This window comes from Bufo gargarizans, unplaced genomic scaffold (assembly GCF_014858855.1).
Source record: "Bufo gargarizans isolate SCDJY-AF-19 unplaced genomic scaffold, ASM1485885v1 original_scaffold_2047_pilon, whole genome shotgun sequence".
Lineage (NCBI taxonomy): Eukaryota > Metazoa > Chordata > Amphibia > Anura > Bufonidae > Bufo > Bufo gargarizans.
In genome coordinates, this window is record NW_025334620.1 from 83,511 (window position 1) to 103,484 (window position 19,974).

General features: G+C 44.7%; 1 protein-coding gene across 2 annotated transcripts in view; it reads left to right on the forward strand.

The window, feature by feature from the left end:
* The window catches only part of LOC122923902 (centrosomal protein of 104 kDa-like), a 139,373-nt gene that overhangs the window by 58,575 nt on the left and 60,824 nt on the right, over positions 1-19,974 (forward strand). For both annotated transcript variants that reach the window (XM_044274762.1, XM_044274763.1), the window contains exon 12: positions 10,221-10,394. In XM_044274762.1, coding sequence (XP_044130697.1) covers positions 10,221-10,394 — 174 coding nt within the window. The remainder of the gene's footprint in view (positions 1-10,220; positions 10,395-19,974) is intronic.

Here is a 19,974-nt window from a genome sequence, read left to right on the forward strand (position 1 = left end):
TTGCTGTCCGCATCTTTTGTGGCCCCATTGAAGTGCAAAAAATGCGGCCCGGATGCGGACCACAAAAATGGTCGTGTGCATGAGGCCTAAGGCTCAAGAAAATAGCGCTCAATTGGGCAGTACGATCTAGCACTTCAATAGGACAAAAAGTGCTTAGTGATTAGAGGCTCTCCTTTTGGAGTTGTGCTATGGTAGGCACAACTCTACTGTAGTCATATCAAACGAAGAAAACGGGTGCCTTCGGATGTGCAGCCGCAAGATGAGGATCCAATGTAGAAGGTTGTCCAGTCCCTCTTCACTGGCCGTTGCGTAAAAGAAAGAAGAAATTCTCAGTCAGAGGCAGGTGGGCGAGGATAGCCGTGAGCTCATGAATATGAGGACTCATTGGCATGCGCTAGCAGCATAAAACTGCTGACAGATTCCCTTTAAACTGAATTCCACCTTTAGGCAGCACATGGGGTCACATTTAGAAATGTATAAAAGTCACACATTTTTATGCACCTTACATATTGTGTCAAAATGTAAAACTTTTAACATTTCTTTGTTGCTCTTGCCCCAAAAAACTGGTGTAAATTGGCAGAAACTAGCATAAATTTCAGTTTCTGGCACAAGATGCAACAAATGTATTAAGAGACACACTCTTGGCCACATCTTACTCCCATGTTCATATGTGCCCGCATTGCTGAAAAAAGAGATGTCTTAATATATACAAATGAGCCTCTAGGAGCAACGGGAGCGTTACCATTACACCTAGGGGCTCTGCTCTCTCTGCAACTGCCACGTCCTCTGCACTTTGATTGACAGGACCAGGCGGTTAAAACGTCATCACACCTGCCTAGCCCTGTCAATCAATGTGGAGAAGGTGCGGCAGTTGTAGAGAGAGCAGAGCCTCTTGGTGTAAAGGCAACGCCCCCGTTGCTCCTAGACGCTTATTTACATACCGGTATGTTAAAAATTAATTTTTCTCAGCAGGGCAGACACATATGAACATTTAAAAAAAAAAAAAGGGGAGGGACAGAAAGGGTTAAACATAGCAAATAATAATTACTCACCTCATTTGGGGCTGTTCCAGTCCTGCTGCCCGCCACTTACTGCTCCCAGCTTGACATACAGGAAATTAATGAGTAGATTTGCCCGCTCATCACTGGCTGAGGTAGGTGGCCACTGATTGGCTGAGCAGACATCTGTAGCCACTTCCTGTGTGGAGTCAGGAACAGAACGTGGAGAGCAGTGGGACCAGTGCAGCATCTCAACACCAGCGGAGGGTATTAATGAGGTATTTCTTCTTTTTTATTAATTTTTTTTATATATTTTTTTGTTTTAAAAATTATTTTACAACTTAAACCAAAATAAGTATTGGCACAATAAAAGCTTATGACATGTTGATATATATATATATATATATATATATATATATATATATATATATATATAAAAATAAAATAAAAATTGCGTAAAAATGATCCCATGTTCATATGTGCCCACATTGCTGAGAAAGGTGATGTTTTAATTTATGCAAATGAGGCTCTAGGAGAAATGGGGGCGTTGCCGTCAGTTCTAGAGGCTCTGCTTCATCTACAACTGCTGAGCCACTTTCATCAGGCATGATGAGGTTCTCACTACCTGGCAGATCCGAGTATCTAAGTATCCAGTGCCTGATCTTCACTTCTGTCTACACCTTTACTCTTTTGAGTTGTTTTCTATCTATTTCTGTGAACATTTTAGGCCAAATAAGTCAAATTCACTCCTTAAATTGTCATAAGAACTGCAGAATTTGACTAGGAGGTAGGGATCAGACGGACGCCTTCTCAGAATAAAGCTGTCATCCGTATCAGCTGTTGTGTGTGGATCCACTTATTTCCATACAGCAGGTATGAGGCCGGATTCACAGTGTCTTGCAGCGTCTTTTGTGACATTTTTAAAGCGCCACAGAATTTAGAGAAATAGAACAGGGATCAGCAACCTGCAGCACTCCAGCTGTGGTGAAAAGATGGCTATAGTGGTAGTTTTGCCACATCTGGAGTGCTGAAGGTTGCTCACCCTGTTCTATGACATATCAAAAGCTTTCTAAAAAATTCTGCTGACCCTGTCATAGAAAAAAGGGAGAGATGCACTTGCATATCACACGGTCTCCTCACTGCATGAGACGCCTTTCCTCTCTCCTCCTTCTAGCGATCAGTGGGGGTCTCAGCACTCGGATCCCCACCGATCAAAACTTTTCATATGGTGCTATAATATATCAAAAGTCTTTGAAACGTTTTCGACCCTTTAACCGCTTTTTTTTTATTTATTGGCAAACATTTATGTTACAAATGTAAAGAACAAATTTGAAATGAATTGCCATGAAAAACACCTGAAATCAAGTTTTTTTTTTAAATACACATTCAGAAACACTGAAACCATTGTGGATATGAAGGAGCCCTGAATGTAGTACTACACTGTACCCATTGACATTAATGGTTGATTATGTGATACACTATTGCGCCAAAAGCTTTTGTTGATAGGTTAATGGTTGTCTATGGCACATTATGTCTGTGTCTTTCGACAGTAGTATATGTGGGGAAGATTATACTGTTTTACTCCTTCTTTTAGATCCCATTGTACATTATTTTTGAACCAAAGTTCTGTCTGCAGGAGATGAAGGGTGGGTACGTGCAGGAGAAGAAGGGTTGGTACTTGCAGGAGATGAAGGATGGGGTACTTGCAGAGGATGAAGAATTGGTACTTGCAGAAGATGAAGGGTGGGTAATTGCAGGAGATGAAGGGTGGGTACCTGCAGAGGATGAAGCTTGGGTACTTGCAGGAGAAGAAGGGGTATACTTGCAGTAGATGTAGGGGGGTACTTGCAGGAGATGAAGGATGGGTACATGCAGGAGATAAAGGGTGAGTACGTGCAGGAGAAGAAGGGTGAGTACATGCAGGAGATAAAGGGTGAGTACGTGCAGGAGAAGAAGGGTGAGTACGTGCAGGAGAAGAAGGGTGAGTACGTGCAGGAGCAGAAGGGTGAGTACGTGCAGGAGAAGAAGGGTGAGTACGTGCAGGAGAAGAAGGGTGAGTACGTGCAGGAGAAGAAGGGTGAGTACGTGCAGGAGAAGAAGGGTGAGTACGTGCAGGAGAAGAAGGGTGAGTACGTGCAGGAGAAGAAGGGTGAGTACGTGCAGGAGAAGACGGGTGAGTACGTGCAGGAGAAGAAGGGTGAGTACGTGCAGGAGAAGAAGGGTGGGTACTTGCATGGGATGAAGGATGGATACGTGCAGGAGATGAAGGATGGGTACTTGCAGGGGATGAAGGATGGGTACTTGCAGGGGATGAAGGATGGGTACTTGCAGGGGATGAAGGATAGATACTTGCAGGTGGTGAAGGATGGGTTCTTGCAGGAGATGAAGCTTGGTTACTTGCAGGAAATGAAGGATGGGTACTTGCAGGGGATGAAGAATGGGTACTTGCAGAAGATGAAGGATGGGTACTTGCAGGAGAAGAAGGGTGGGTACTTGCGTGGGATGAAGGATGGGTACTTGCAGGAGAAGGATGGGTACGTGCAGGAGAAGAAGGATGGGTACGTGCAGGAGAAGAAGGATGGGTACGTGCAGGAGAAGAAGGATGGGTACTTGCAGGAGAAGGGTGGGTACGTGCAGGAGAAGAAGGATGGGTACTTGCAGATGAAGGGTGGGTACCTGCAGGAGATGAAGCTTGGGTACTGGCAGGAGAAAAAGCGGGGGATACTTGCAGGAGATGAAGGGGGGGTACTAGCAGGAGATGAAGGGGGGATACTTGCAGGAGATGAGGGGTGGGTACTTGCAGGGGATGAAGGATGGGTACTTGCAGGGGATGAAGAATGGGTACTTTCAGGAAATGGATGGGTACTTGAAGGGGATGAAGAATGGGTACTTTCAGGAAATGGATGGGTACTTGAAGGGGATGAAGGATGGGTACTTGCAGTAGATGAAAGATGGGTACTTGCAGAAGATGAAGGATGGGTATGTGCAGGAGATGAAGGGTGGGTACTTGCAGAAGATAAAGGATGGGTATGTGCAGGAGATGAAGGGTGGGTACTTGCAGAAGATAAAGGATGGGTATGTGCAGGAGATGAAGGGTGGGTACTTGCAGAAGATAAAGGATGGGTATGTTCAGGAGATGAAGGGTGGGTATGTGCAGTAGATGAAGGGTGGGTATGTGCAGTAGATGAAGGGTGGGTATGTGCAGTAGATGAAGGGTGGGTATGTGCAGTAGATCAGGGGTCAGTACTTGCTTTCAATTACAGTAGAAGTAATTTATCAAGTTACGACAAAGCACCCCACCCTCGTGTAAGTTTTGTTTCATTCTGGAAACACAACGTAAATGATTTTCTATTCACTTTTTATGTGGAAACTATTATTTAGACACTTGGATGTGGTGATTTATTGAATTCTTCCCAATCCCCTTGGGTTATATCACTTAAACTAACACAGTAATTCGGGGCATTATGTTTAGTGCTGCTTCCAGAACTGGCGCCTCTCCCTGGCATGTCATAATGTGCACTTAAGCCTATTTCTACTGCCATAACTTGTTACCGGGTTCATTTAGCTAAAAGTCTCTGCTCTGTGATCAGTGTAATGTTGGTGTACCATTAAAGGAACACTCCGGTGAAAACAAACATTGTGGTATTCACTGCTATTCCTTAGTCCCATAGCAGTGAATGGAAAGGACACCGTGCATGTGCAGCCCGCTCTCCTATCTCATTGGGGCCTCATCTTGAGATAGGAGCGGGTCTCAGAGTTGAGACATGCACCTCTTGACTGTTTATGGCATATCCTGTTGATATGCATAAAGTTCCAGATGGGACAGCCCCTTTAGGAGGTTGTCTCCACAGCGGCCACTGCAGTCAAAATGTATTATAACTTGCTGGCCATTCTGAATTAGAGCCACTCTAATGGAGAAGCTCTCCAGTCTGGCTCATTGTGTGTGGTCCGAATAGGACACATGGACAGGGATTTTCTTCGAGAGATAACTTCTTCATGACATCTGTGCAGCTTCTGTGATATTTGGCTGGAAAATAGCACTGCATGCTTCAGTATGTTTTCCCATCAAAACCATGGACAGTTATGAAGGACTTTTGTGTGATCGGGATCCTCCCTAGTTTCACGGGTAACGCTAGGGAGGCTTGTCACCATCACCGCCTGCCATTGGCTGCTCCCCCCCCGACACCGGATGTTTTCATCCACCCATGGGGAGAAGCAGCTGCGGCGGTGCGGTGACCAGGAGTGGCACAGAGATCGGGGTAAGTATATTCAGTGTGAGGGGCCCGGGCATATGGGGGACATTTTTTAGTCTTGGATAACCCCTTTTAAGGCTATGGACACCATTGCATGGATTTTATTTGTTTATTGTCCTCCTAAATGCAAAACCAAGCCACTTTCTAAATAGTCCATAACAATATCCATTTTGCTTCTGCAGAGTGTGTGTAAGTTTTTCACCTAGCTGCTGAATGTGACACAAAGCCATCAGAGCACTGCTTCTGTTTGTGATGGTTCTCTCTGCTCTCCCCCGACCTTCTCTGTGCTAGTGGCGGTGTGGACATGGAAGAGAGGATCAAAGGAGAGCCGATCACAGGAGCTGTAGAGATTTAGGAAGGCATTTTGCTGGGAGAAGGAAACAGCATCCTGGACACACAGATCCAACATCCTGGTATATTACTGGGAGAGACACGCACACGAGAAAAGTCGGAAACTAGGAGCAGGTTGCAAACTGAATATCAGTAAAGAGTGATGGAATGAAGACTGGAGAATGAAACGCAGTGCAGCCTTTTTATTCAGCTAAGATGTACAAATCATCTTCTCCCATGTCCAAGTTGTTAGTTGGACGTGTATTTCTAGTTCTGTTCATCAGTGGGATATAGATGATCCGTTTAGTTATGTTCCATTGAAAAACTGTAAGGACAGCACGTTATAAATGGAAACCACGAGGCAGGCGTGGACAGGGCCCGGCGTGTGTTACTATCTAGTTGTTGGATCATACAGACTCGCTGAGTTGAGTTTTCATTATTGATCCGTAACATGTCATGAAGCTTTTTTTATTGGAGGTTTTTACTGCATATATCAGGAGTCGGCAACCTTCATCACTCCAGCTGCTGTGAAACTACAACTCCCAGCATGCACACTTGCTTAGCTGTTCTTGTATCTACCATAAAAGTGAATTGAGCATTCTGGAAGTTGTCGTTTCTAAACAGCTGGACGTGCCTGATCTCTGGTATATGTGATATGGAATAACGGAGTAATGATCGGCTATCACAGAACCAAAAACCTAGCATAAAACATAGCCTTTATTGTATATGTTATAATTAATATAGAACAAAATATAAAGAAAGTACTAATCCCCCCCCCCCTCCTAATATATCCAATTTCCGTATACAGGTCACAGCCGTGCAATGATTGGAATGTTAATATCCACAAGGATAATGGATAATAAACATCAGTAAGGCTACTTTCACACTGGCGTTTTTGCTGGATCCGACAGGGTTCAGCAACAACGCTTCCGTTACTGATAATAAAACCATCTGCACCCGTTATGAACGGATCCGGTTGTATTATCTGTAACATGGCCAAGACTGATCCATCATGAACTCCATTGAAAGTCAATGGGAGACTAATCCGTTTTCTATTGTGTCAGAGAAAACTGATCCGTCCCCATTGACTCCGCATCCTAGGACGGAAAGCAAACCGCAGCATGCTACTTTCTCTTTGCTTTCCTTACTCAATATAACAGCAATGCTGGCCTTATTAAAAACGCCATTAGAAAAAACTGGGCGCTCCTAAAAAATGATCCGGTTTTAGGGAATGAAATCTTGAACCGTCCGGAGGTTATATATAAAAAAGCCCCAAATCTCCGGAATCATTTGGTACATAGCTCTATCCCTAAAAACACTCTAAAGAAAAGAGGGAACACATTTACATAGTGTGGTTTTTGTCCTCCATGTAAAAATAGGACCAGAGAGAGTAAACAGAGGGGAACACGGACTATACATTCAAACAAGAGAAATCAAGATTATTTTTTTTTTAAAAAGGAGAAATTACATGTGAGAATACTGGAGTGTCCTTGTGGCCTCCAATATGTGGGCCGGACGATGAGAAAATTGAAGACAAGAATTCAAGAACATAATAGGAATATTAAGAAAGGGTTGGAGACACATAGTGTCTCTTTACATCTTAAAAAGGTTCATCAAAAAAATCCGAGTGGCTTAGTATTTGTCGGTATTGAATTAGTGAAGCCATGTTGGTGGGGAGGAGATCCTTTTGCGCAAATCAACCAATGTGAAGTTGAATGGATGTATCAATTGGATACGCTACAACCGCAGGGGTTAAATGTGGACATGACCTCAAACCATGTCTCATATGAGAAAGTATTAGTAGAGAGAATAGTGAGGTACCTTATCGGCAGAAGGATCGAGGAAGAAAGACCTCTATGAATGCATAGAGGAGGTGTAGTCGGAGATAGGTTAGAATGTGCCGTGTGACCATATCACGTGGTGGAGAGGATAATAGCGTGGGAGTTAGGTGGATAATAGGGATGGCTGCTGGTTTTATTGGCGGGGGGGACTTATGGAAAGAGTTTAACACATATAGCGAATTTGATAATAATGATGATATGAATGTATGGATTTTTAGATGATTTTTATATTGAATGCTAAGTGTGTGAATTTATGACGTGTGGTAGAGGTGGGATCTATTTGTGTATTTAAAGACATCCCTAAAGTGTGTGGAGTGTACGCCCCTGACGAAGCTTGGAGCGAAACTCGGGTCGGGCAGGATTACGAGGGCGCTCAACCTCTTTGAAATGCTTTTTATTCAACTACATTTGTGAGTACAATAAATTCCTTTTTATTTGACCCTTGGAGACAGTGCTTCACTATTGGTGTGATTGTTTGATGCTCCACAGGAGTGTCCACTGAGAAAAAGGAGGATACATGTGGACTCGGTGTTTTCCTATGCTCTGAATTAGGCCTCATGCACACGACCGTTGTGTGTTTTGCGGTCCGCAAATTGTGGATCTGCAAAACACGGATGGCGTCCGTGTGAAATCCGCAATTTGCGGAACAGCACTGACAGACATTAATATAACTGCCTATTTTTGTACGCAAAACGCGGACAAGAATAGGACAGGTTATATTTTTGGGGGGGAACGGAGCAACGGATGCGGACAGCACACTTGAGTGCTGTCCGCATCTTTTGCGGCCCCATTGAAGTGAATGGGTCCGCATCCGAACCGCCAAAACTGCGGCTCGGATGCGGACCAAAACCCCGGCCATGTGCATGAGGCCTTAAAAGTAGCACTTCCTGAAAAATTGGAGCAGCACGGTCCTACAAAAACGATGTCTTTGCAGTATTCCCTCCCAAAAAGCAAAGCACCCGCCCAAAAGGGTTGACCCCAGGGTTCGCCTAGGTGGCCCTAGTAGTTTCTTCCTTTTGGCATCACCAGTAAGACCCTGATGATTTCCTCCAAACTCTGTGAGTGTAACAAACTACAAGCTCTGGTATCTGGTTATTGCCTTATCAAGTTTCTTTTGATAATGCCTCTTTTCGGTCACATCATTTTTAGGTTACATGCTTGTGGATGGTATCTGTCCAACCATTGCACGGCTGTGACCTGTATAACGAAATTTGATATTTCAGAAGAGGCGGGATTAGTACTTTCTTTATTTTTTTCTTCTATATTCATTTTAAGACAATGCCTGTGGTCTCTGCTCAGGGACCAAATGGAGACGCAGAATGCATTACAAGGATGAGTACTATTTGCAATTCCCAGGATGCCTTTTAAATCTTCGGTTGGTGCAGACGTGTAATTTGGGGAAGAAGCATTTTATTTCATGTTTTTTCTTAGAAAAATGTAGTTGTGATGGCACACTCTCATCTAGTATAAACTGAAATAGGTTATTATGTTTAAAAACTTATTTATTTATACTTTTGGTATAAAAGCAATTTGATAGACTGGTTGAATGGTTTTATAGTTGATATCCAGGTGTTACGGGCAGGCTGGATGCATATACTACTATAGCTGGGTACATACAGTGTTAGAGTACACAGGGATAGAGAGAGAACTGTCGTGTATATCCGGTTTGAAGTACTGTCTTGGTGTAGGTTCCCAGAACTAAAGTGCTGTATGCAGGCTGAATACACTAAAGTGCTATATAGAAGGTTGGGTACAATAAATGCTGTGTGTCAGCTAAAATATGAAAGAGCGGTGTGCAAGCTGGATACACTAAAGTGCTGATTATAGGCTGGATACATTAAAGTGCTGTATACAAACTGGATGTATTAAAGTGCTAGATGCAAGCTGGATACACTTGGGTACTGCAAGTAGGTTGGATGTGATAAGTGCTAAATGCTGTGTACATTGCTATAAATAAGCTGGATATAAATAAGGTCTTCAGTGTTAGCTGAATACATACAATTGAGTAAAGCTGAATATAAAAGGTAAACAATATTATCTAAATATACACAATTGTAAATTGATCAGTGTGCATATAAGTATATAAAACACGGAGAGAGAATGCACCAAACCGATATAACACTGACTATGCTGGCAAGACATAAATGCAGGTATTAAAAGCTGAGACTTTTGCCAATATATTCCAATCATGGAGATATCGAACCCCATCATGCACCACGTCACGGTTCTGGACCCCTTGCCATGCTGAGAACCGTGACGTGGTGCATGATGGGCTCCGATATCTCCATGACTGGAATATATTGGCAAAAGTCTCAGCTTTTAATACCTGCATTTATGTCTTGCCAGCATAGTCAGTGTTATATCTGTTTGGTGCATTCTCTCTCCGTGTTTTATATGATTAATTGCTACATCCTTTGTAGTTTGCTCTTGTGGTGCATGTGGACCGCGCCGACATCCTCCATTGTATGCATAATTTGCTGGGGTTAGTCGATTACTGCGGTCCACATGCGGTCGGGCTGCTCCCCCAATAAAAGACACGCCACAGTGTCAGGGGTTTAGCAGCTCCTCCAGAATTGCCACTATATTTTTTTGTTTTTCTCTTTCTGCAGTGTGCATATAAGTGCTTAAAATCAAAAAGACCACTAGGTAAACTGTGGATACAAATTCCGTGCACTGAAATATTGTTCAGGACAAAAAGAAATGTCATGTTTTTTCTTAGAAATGTATCTGAACTTGTACTGTGATACACTCTGATTTACTACCTTATGAATGTGTTTTTGTTTTTTTCTTTTAACCAGGTTTTCCAGGCCTCGCTCAGACTGCTGAAAATGATTATAACTCATTATATTCCCAAACATAAACTGGGCAAAGGTGAAACGGTGCACTGTGTGGAGAAAACACTGCCAGATCTGCTGTCCAGAACAGGCGATACTGCCAGTAGGCACAGGGTGATGGCATCCAACTTCATTCAGGTGGGGAAATAACAAACATCACTAATGTGGGCATATATAACTAAATATCCAGTGCCTGACACAGGCATCGTCAAGTTTATTATGGAAAGGATACTTTATGGACATTTTTACACGTAGCCACAGGCATTTCCAGTATAGAGGGTCTGTAGAACTGGGTAGAACAACTGATACAGCTCGACAACCCTTTAGACAATTCAACTACTGGAAATTCTTGATAGGAGATTTTAATGACACCACCATAGAACGGGCCTTTATTTATAGTTGTGCTATAGACTTCCAATACCAGAAATCTCTGAGCAGTGCCAAACTAATGAGCCACTCCTTAACCACTTTACAGTTTTGCCCAAGCTCTGCTCGAGCTTTGAGAAAAGGACTTAACAGTTCAGCCAAGGCAGAGCTTGGGCATCAGGATGAGAGGGCTGCTTTAGCGCTCATATCTCAAGATTGGTAGCAGATATGGGGGGGCGGAGCCTAGCCACGCTGCTGAATGGCCGCACGAGCTTGAGCTCCTCCAGCATTCCGGCTCATTTGCCCTATATAAGCTTACAATTTGCTTGATTATGGGGAAACCTGGCAAAGAAAGGAACAGAGGAAGCTCAGAGTCTACCCCACTGCACTCCAAACAACCAGAGATGGAGAAGTTTCTCCGGAAAACGCTGAGGATTGCCGCGCAGAAAGGCCCCAATATGGCGGCATCTGTCGCACATGACTCCGATGCAGGAGAACTTTCAGATGCAGGCAGCGGCTCCGATATATCGGACAGGAGACCCAGAGACCCGCCTCTCTCGGAGCGGACCCTTCGCCGGGTCCTTGAATCTGCCCTCTCACCTTTAAAACAGGATCTGTCCGACATCAAGGATGACATGAAGCACCTGGGGCAGAGAGTGGTTGCACTAGAGGCCACGCAAGAGGCCATCATGACCTACGAAGGTAAAGCGTCGGAGGTGCTGGCGTCTCATAAGGCCTTGCTAAACGATGCCTTCCTGAAGCTGGAAGACCAGGAGAACCGTAGCCGCCGGCGCAATATCCGCATTCGCGGCCTACCTGAGTCGATTGCAGCGGAGGCCTTACCGACAGTGGCGCGTGAGTTGTTCTCCATGATGCTCAATCCTGACAGAGCGGCGGGAATCGTGGTGGAGCGCATACACAGGGCGTTACGCCCTAGGCCTAAACCGCAAGAACCGCCACGTGATGTAATTTGTGGCCTATTGAGCTACGCTGATACCGCAGCCCTTCTGAAAAGGCAAAGAGAGATGGAAGTCCTGGAGTATGAGAATACCCCGATCCAGATGTTCCAAGACCTTGCGCCATCCACTCTGGCCAAACGGTGCCTGTTCAAGCCTCTCCTGGATGTCCTGAGGAAAACATCGACCCCGTTCCGATGGTTGTACCCTTTTGGGCTGGTGATCTCCAGGAATGGTAAGCTACTTACCGTTCGCTCACCAGCAGATCTTGACTATGTTTGGAGGTCCCTGGAAGTCCCTCCGGTGGAAATCCCCTCATGGCTGCCGGCCGACCAAGATGGCTCCCTTCCCGTTCCACCTCGTGTGACCGCTTGGCAGACGGCGTCCGCGGGCAAGCCGGATCGTTCGGGACGCAGCAGGATGGACAGGGCCCTCACCTGATTTGAACCGCGGTGACTTTGGCGGTGTTTGTAAGAATACTTTGCTGCTATTTCACATCTCCAATTTAGGAGATGAATGTCTCTCATCCTCAAGTTATACAGGTTATTAGAGGCGAACTTGGCCTTTACACAGTTTCATTTTTTATTTCCCTGGCCTATCTCTTATTTGGGCTTACTGTTCTCTTAAGCTGTTTAACCAATATTGTGAAGTCTCACTGGTATTAATGAACGCTACCTCAAGGATAACGAACTCTGATCCCCATTTGCAGGGTTATGTCCGGACAGATACAGGTGCTGGATGTATTTTTTGTTTTTGGTCTCTTTTGTTGTAGACCACAAGTGCTTTACTTGTCCCCTCGCCAGTTAGACATGTTTAATGTTCTCTCCTTTATGTTTTGTTTTGTGTTCCCCTCTCTTCCCTTCCCCCCTCCTGCTCATATCAATTGTGTGCTTTTCAATGCTTCTGTGAATGTCCTATGCTTTTATTCTCCTGACTGTAGGCAGAAATGTCTTCTATTGTAGTCGCCTCACTAAATGCACATGGGCTGAACGAGCCATGTAAAAGGTCCCAAACACTGTCTCTCCTTCTGAAGGATAAAGTCTCAGTGGCGTTTCTGCAAGAGACCCATTTCAGAACGGGTAAAATTCCCAACTTTTCCCCTAAGAAATTTGTCCAGTGGTTTCACAGTACACATAACTCCGCCAGTAGGGGGGTTAGTATAGCTGTGCATAAATGCCTCCCCTTTAAACATGTAGCTATTTCAGCAGACCCTGAGGGTAGGTACATTTTTGTAAAGGGCTTATTGGGTGACTCCCCAGTGACTTTTGCCAATTTGTACGCTCCCAATAAAGGCCAAGTACCATGGCTCGTTCAGACCCTTGCATTATTGTCCTCCTTCTTAGAGGGACTACTGGTGTTGGGGGGGGGCGATTTTAATGTTGCCCTGGAGCCAGCGGTGGACACCTCGGCGGGCAGACCTTCTGTGTCTTATAAGCTCTTGAAAAGGCTAAAAATTTCCCTGAGAAAGCTTAAAGTCTTGGATGTTTGGCGGATCCTGAACCCCAATGGCCGAGATTATACATTTTACTCACATGCCAAGTTGTCCTTTCACAGATTGGATTATTTGTTTCTGTCTGATTCGAATATACGTAATGTCTCTGGAGCCCGGATAGGTAACATCACATTATCTGACCATGCCCCTGTTATTATTAACTTCTCCCTGTCCGGTCCACAGAGGAAAGAGCGCTTATGGCGTCTCAATGACACTTTAATTTTAGACCCTAAACACGCCTGCAAAATTAAGGCCTCGATTTTCTGAGTTTTTTGCGCTTAATGACACCCCAGACTCCCCTCCTTCCCCTTCCATACTTTGGGAATCCCATAAGGTGGTCCTGAGGGGGGAACTTATCGCTTTGGGGGCTTTTGTGAAGAAGCAAAGGACACAAGCTTTGGATGCCTTACTGGCGACCATAGCCCGCCTGGAATCCTCCCACAAGGAATCACAAGCTATAAGCACTCTAGCAGAACTAACTGAAGCCAGAACGCGCTTAAAAAACTTATTAAATGTCACCTCTGCAAAGTTGGTCCTGCGTTCCCGATTCAAGGCCTATGCCCATGGGAATAGAGGAAACCGACTGATGTCGGCCATTGCTAAGAAGCAGTTTTCTGACTCCTTTGTTTCCTCTATTAAAGATTCCAAGGGTAAAATGCATAAGTCCACCCCGGATGTCGCCAAAGCATTTTGCGCCTTTTATGAGACCCTATATAATTTACCACCCCCTAATGGGACTACCCCCGGGGATCTATCTGAAGCCACAGACAAATTTTTGCAGACCCTGAACTTCCCTTCCGTATCCTCACCCAAAGCTTCCCTTCTGACTAGGCCCATCTCTGACTCAGAGGTTCGTAAGGTCCACATGTCTATCCCAACAGGTAAAAGCCCCGGCCCAGATGGATTTTCCATTGCATATTATAAATCCTTTCAGGATGTTTTAATCCCACGTTTCAGGAATTTGTGCAACTACCTTCTGACAGGGGGCTCCTTGCTCCTCACTCCTTATTGGCGCACATCACTGTCCTCCATAAGGAAAATAAGGACCCGACATGCTGCAGTAACTACAGGCCGATATCTCTGCTTAATAATGATGTGAAGTGGTGGGTGAAGATCTTGGCTACCAGGCTTCAGGATGTTCTCCCTGACATTGTGCATGAGGAACAAGTAGGTTTTGTCCATGGCAGACAGGGGTCTGAGAACACGGTGCGGCTTCTCCATCTTGTAAATTGGGCCAAGAGATCCTCTAAGCCCTTGGTTTTGGTGAGTACGGATGCAGAGAAGGCCTTCGACAGGGTCAGCTGGCTCTTTATGTCGCGGACTCTGTCGAAGTTTGGCCTCCCAGACCAGTTTATTAGCGCCATTAACACCCTATATTCGGCCCCCTCTGCCATGGTCAAAGTCAATGGAGCATTATTCCCACCATTTCGCATCACTAATGGGACGAGGCAGGGGTGTCCCCTCTCTCCTGCACTATTCATATTGGTGATGGAGACCCTCTTGTGTAAAATTAGAGCGGACCCGGTCATTAGAGGCCTTCAGATTGGCCCCTATACTCATGTTACTGCAGCATTCGCGGATGATCTTTTGGTTATGATTTCCAACCCTGCAGAGGCCTTGCCCAAATTGTTGAATACATTCGAGGATTTTGGATTCGTATCCAATTTTAAAATAAATTATGGGAAATCCATGGCACTTAATATCTCTTGCCCCCAATCTGTAGTCAATAATCTTAAACGTACCACCCCATTTACCTGGGCCTCCAGAGACATTACGTTCTTGGGGACGCATGTTTCGGCCAATGTCCAAGACCTAGCCTCCCTTAATTTTGTGCCGCTCTTACAAAGTGTCCGCACCCATCTACAGAACCTGAAACTTCCGTTTGTTTCATGGATTGGGAGAAAAAATTACCTTAAAACTTTCATCCTCCCCAAATTTCTATATTTGCTGCAGGCCCTCCCTATTTGGCTACCGAATTCATATTTTACAGAAGTCCGCCGAGTGTTCACACGCTTCCTCTGGAATGGCAAATCGCCACGCATTGCCTATTCTGTCCTCACAAGAGACAGGAAGTTTGGAGGCTTTGGGATGCCAGATGTAAAGTCATATTACACTGCTGTTCAGTTATGTAGATGTGTGGCCACCCTATCCCGCCAATCTAGCTCCCTTTGCTCACGTCTTGAGTCTGTACTGCTCACCAACCAAGACCAGCTTACCCTATGGGGTGTTAGACCCTTCTCAGCCAATCATTATGCATCCTCCCCAGTTTGGAAGGGAATGCTAGTAGAATGGTCCAAAATGGTCCAATCCCAGCTGTTTTGCTTCCCTAATCCATGTATGCCTCTTAAATTGTTACAAAGCTATATTCACCCATCTGTGTCGAACCCCTCTGGGATTTGGTCTAGGCTCGCTGACTTGTCCCTGCGGGATGTCCTTCTCCCAGATGGTAGTTTGCAGTGGGATTTAATAATGGACCGCCCCGAGGTTAGGGCAGCTTCCTTTTTCCATTTGGCGGATTTTAAAAGGGATACTAAGTTGTGTGTTGGACCCTTCGCTGGCAGCAGCTCCCCTTCTTGGCTTGAGAAGAAGGTCCTAGCTCCTAGGCCCCACCTTAGACCATTATCCCAGATGTATAAGGAAATGCTTTCCTCCTTACCACCGGAACTCGGTTATGTGACCTTGTGGGAACTGGAGCTTTCTTTGACCCTGACAGAACCGGAGAGGGCCTTTGTCCTGGCCCACTCACATGGCTTCAGTCGTTGTGTGAGAATTCAGGAGAATTCTTTTAAGCTACTAAGTAGATGGTATAAAACTCCTGAATTCTTACACAAACTCAACCCTGAAATCCCTGTGACCTGCTGGAGGTGTGGCGTAGAAACTGGTTCATTGTCACACATTTGGTGGCTCTGCGATAAGATCCAGCCGTTTTGGAAGCTGATAGAATCCATGATCAATAGTGTATGCAACTCCAAGATCGTCTTGGATGCCAAACTTATCCTATTGTGGTGCCCTAATAGCACACTGACTCCCTCCAAGAATAACCTCCCAACGATGTTGATTACTGCAGCTAAATTACTAGTCCCCTTTTTATGGAAAACTGATTCCCCTCCAACTCTCCACATGTGGACGGACAAGGTGGATCAAATCTACCGCTTTGAGGAACTGGCGCACTGGGAGACAAACTCACGCCACTGCTTCCTAAAGCTATGGTCTCCGTGGAAGTCTCATAGGAATTTTCCATGATAGAGCAGGAACCCTCCCTTCCCTGGTTCTTTACCCCTGCCTCCCCGAATGTCCTCCCCTTATTCCCTTTCTTTTCCTTTTGATGTATATCCCTGATGATGCTGACAATCGCTTGTATTGTTTACACATGGTATGTGCACTGGATGACTATTTTGTCTCTTAATGTTGCTGTACTGATGTCATGTGTGGGCATGTGGCCTTGATCTTTACCTCAATAAAAAGAAATATGGTTAAGATTGGTAGCAGATATGGAGATATGGGCCTAGTCTTGTTTGAAAACTGGCATTCCAAGCTTTCAAACAAGACCAGAATCACAACATTATCTCCAATACTTTGGGGGCTATAGGTGTTATAAATTGAGTTGGGAGTAAAAACAGCGAAACCTGCCAACCAGGCCCATATCTCTAGCTGCTACCAAACCTGAGATATGAGGAGTTAAAGCAGCCCTCCCTTCTTCAGTCTGGAGGAGGGGGCAGGGGCATTGGGGATCTGACAGCCTGTAGGAGGAAAGGGAAAAAAAATATGTGAATCCCCATAAATACATTTTACAAAATAACGTTAAAGGGAATATGTCAGCTCTGAAACAACCCCCAAACTAGTGAAAGTGGTGTGTAATGTACCGTAAGTAATGCTGTGCTCCAACATACCAGCAGTAAAATGCATTGAGAGGACTCCCAAGCTTACACACTTACAACACAAAGTGGTTTTCCAAGATTTTGGGGGGTTCTGACACTCGGGACCCCGCTGATCAGCTGTTTGAGAAGGCATCGATGTTTCTGTGAACACCGTGGCCTTCTCCCTGCTTACCAAGCACAGCGGCGTACATTGTATAGCGGCTCTGCTTGGTATCGCTTTCAGCCCTATTCACTTCAATGCAAGTCAATATGAAGATAAAAATTACATAGTCAGGGTCAGCATCATTTACATTATACACTGCTTACTCTAGTTTCTAGATTATAATTTTTTTTATTTTTTATCTTTCCCTCTAAAAATAAAATTATAAAAGTTATTTAATACCTTATATTTACCCGAAATTGTTCCAAAAAAAAAACGACAACTCCTCCTGCAAAATTAAAAATTATTTTTAGAACAAAAGTTAAAAAGTGATGCAACGCAGTGGGGGGAAATGTTACTGGTGCTTAAAGGGGTTGGCCACTTTCTGGTTATTGTTGACCAATGTGTTTGTGCGGTGATTATATGGCACTCACTAATATAGCCTTTGTTGAAATTCTGCTCCATTTTCTATATTTTATCCGGTATGCTCCCTTTTGTGCTGTCCACACAGAGGTCCTGTCCATAATATGATGGAGGGTCATGTGACCAGGCAAATCACCTCCATGTGATGCCTCCTCCATTTATATACACTGCACCTGCCATCTGTACTTGTTTGATGGGAGTTTAGTGCACTTATCGTACATGTTGGGCCTATATTTTGGACGTATGCCATCATTTGGGAAATCACTGGCCGCATCTACATTTATTTCAACTCAATGTTCTGTTTAGCTGTTTCTGAGTCACCTGCTCCCAGTGTATTCACTCCCAGTGCATATCTCAAACATATCTATAGCTCCCGAGGCATCTTTCATTTTTTTTTACATGGGGTCCTAAGGCCAATATACAATGACGAGCAAAAGGGTAACAATGTTTTGAACTTTTGACTTTCAGGCTTCATGTCTCACCATCTACTACAGCTTCGATCGTAACACTACCATCATTTTATTGACAATCCTCTTGGCTATCTCATACATAAATTGGACCTTCAGCTATTTAGCATATGATTAGTTATGCAGATTATTGTCATGTGACTGCATTGTCACTGTTTTGCTCCGGGTGGTGGAACAATCTTTTTCTTCTTGTATACTACAATTTACAACCTGTTCTCACAGTCCATATTAGCTCAGTGTGTTATTAGGTCGGTTTCCAAGCGAAAGGTCCCTGGTTTGAATCCAGGAGCAGCCATGAAGAAGATTTCCCAAGAAAAAAAAAAACGCATCAATAGCGGTATCTCGGCCAAGAAAATTGCAAAACTGCATCCCATGAGTGCCATGACAGTTGGAAGAATACGAAATGAAGTCCGTCCATCCATTCCAAACCCAAGAGGTGGACATCCAGGAAAAATATTGGAGTCAAAAAGTCGGCTCATCACAAGGTTCGGCGCGACTAGCACGGCAGTAGAGGTGGCTCATATTCTTTGTAATAGTGAGATTTACGTCCATGCAAGCACCATGTGGCGCACATTACACAAGTCTAAAATAGTGGCCTGAAAAAAGGCAAAGAAGCCTCGACTTCAATATCGTCATAAGAAGCATTGGCTCGAGTTTGCAAAAAAGTATGAACAGTAGAAGATTGGAAACGCGTGATTTGGAACTATGGGATGAAAGACAATAGACTGGGGCAAATGGGTCTGGAAGAGACACGGGAAAAGGGGGCTAATGGATTAAGAAAGTGTGTTTCACAGCCAAAGGTGTTGGATACTTGACCAGGATTGATGGTGATCTCAATGCTGAGCTATATGTGAGTATACTACAAGACTAGTTACTTTGTACACTCGAGTACTATGGGTATAAAAAGTAGGGATCGACCGATATTGATTTTTTTAGGGCCGATACCGATAATTTGTGAACTTTCAGGATATTCTGGGAATTTTCATTTTTGAAAAAAAAAAAATTCCTACACAAATCTGCAGAAAATGTATATATTGTTAACGTGTAGGTTTTATTTTTGTAAATCTTTCTTTTTCATTCATACTTAAAATATATATATATATATATATATATATATATATATATTTTATTTTATTTTTACTAAATTTTAGCCCCCTTAGGGACTAGAACCCTTGTCCTATTCACCCTAATAGAGCTCTATCAGGGTAAATAGGAGCTCACACTGTCCCTGCTGCTCTGTGCTTTGTGCACACAGCAGCATGGAGCTTACTATGGCAGCCAGGACTTCAGTAGCGTCCTGGCTGCCATGGTAACCGATCGGAGCCCCAGGATTACACTGCTGGGGCTCCGATCAGATGAGCAGGGGAGAGGGGACCCTGTGGCCACTGCCACCTATGATTAATACTGGGGGGGGGCTTGGGTGGGGGATCGCACTGAGCCACAAATGATTTAATACTGGGGGGCGCACTGCGCCACCAATGATTAATACTGGGGGCTTGGGGGGGGCGCACTGCGCCACCAATGAAGAGAAATCTCTCATTAATTAATATACAGGAGGCGGGAGCTGGCTGCAGAATCACATAGCCGGCTCCCGACCTCTATGAGCGGTAGCTGCGATCCGCGGCACCTGAGGGGTTAACTACCGCAGATCGCAGCTATTGCTCATAGAGGTCGGGAGCCGGCTATGTGATTCTGCAGCTCCCGCCTCCTGTATATGAATTAATGAGAGATTTCTCTTCATTGGTGGCGCAGTGACCACAGCCCCTCCCCTTCTCTTGTCCCCTGTCCTCCCATTGGCGGCAGCAGCAGCACAGGGGGAGGGAGACGCTGCTTCCTTCTCCCCTGTGCTGCTGAGGGAACACGGAGAGCGCTGAGAGAAGCGTGTTCTGTGTTCCCAATAAGTTATCGGAATATCAGCAAAATAGTTGCCGATACCGATAACGGTCAAAATACTGAATATCGGCCGATAATATCGGTAAAACCGATAATCGGTCGAT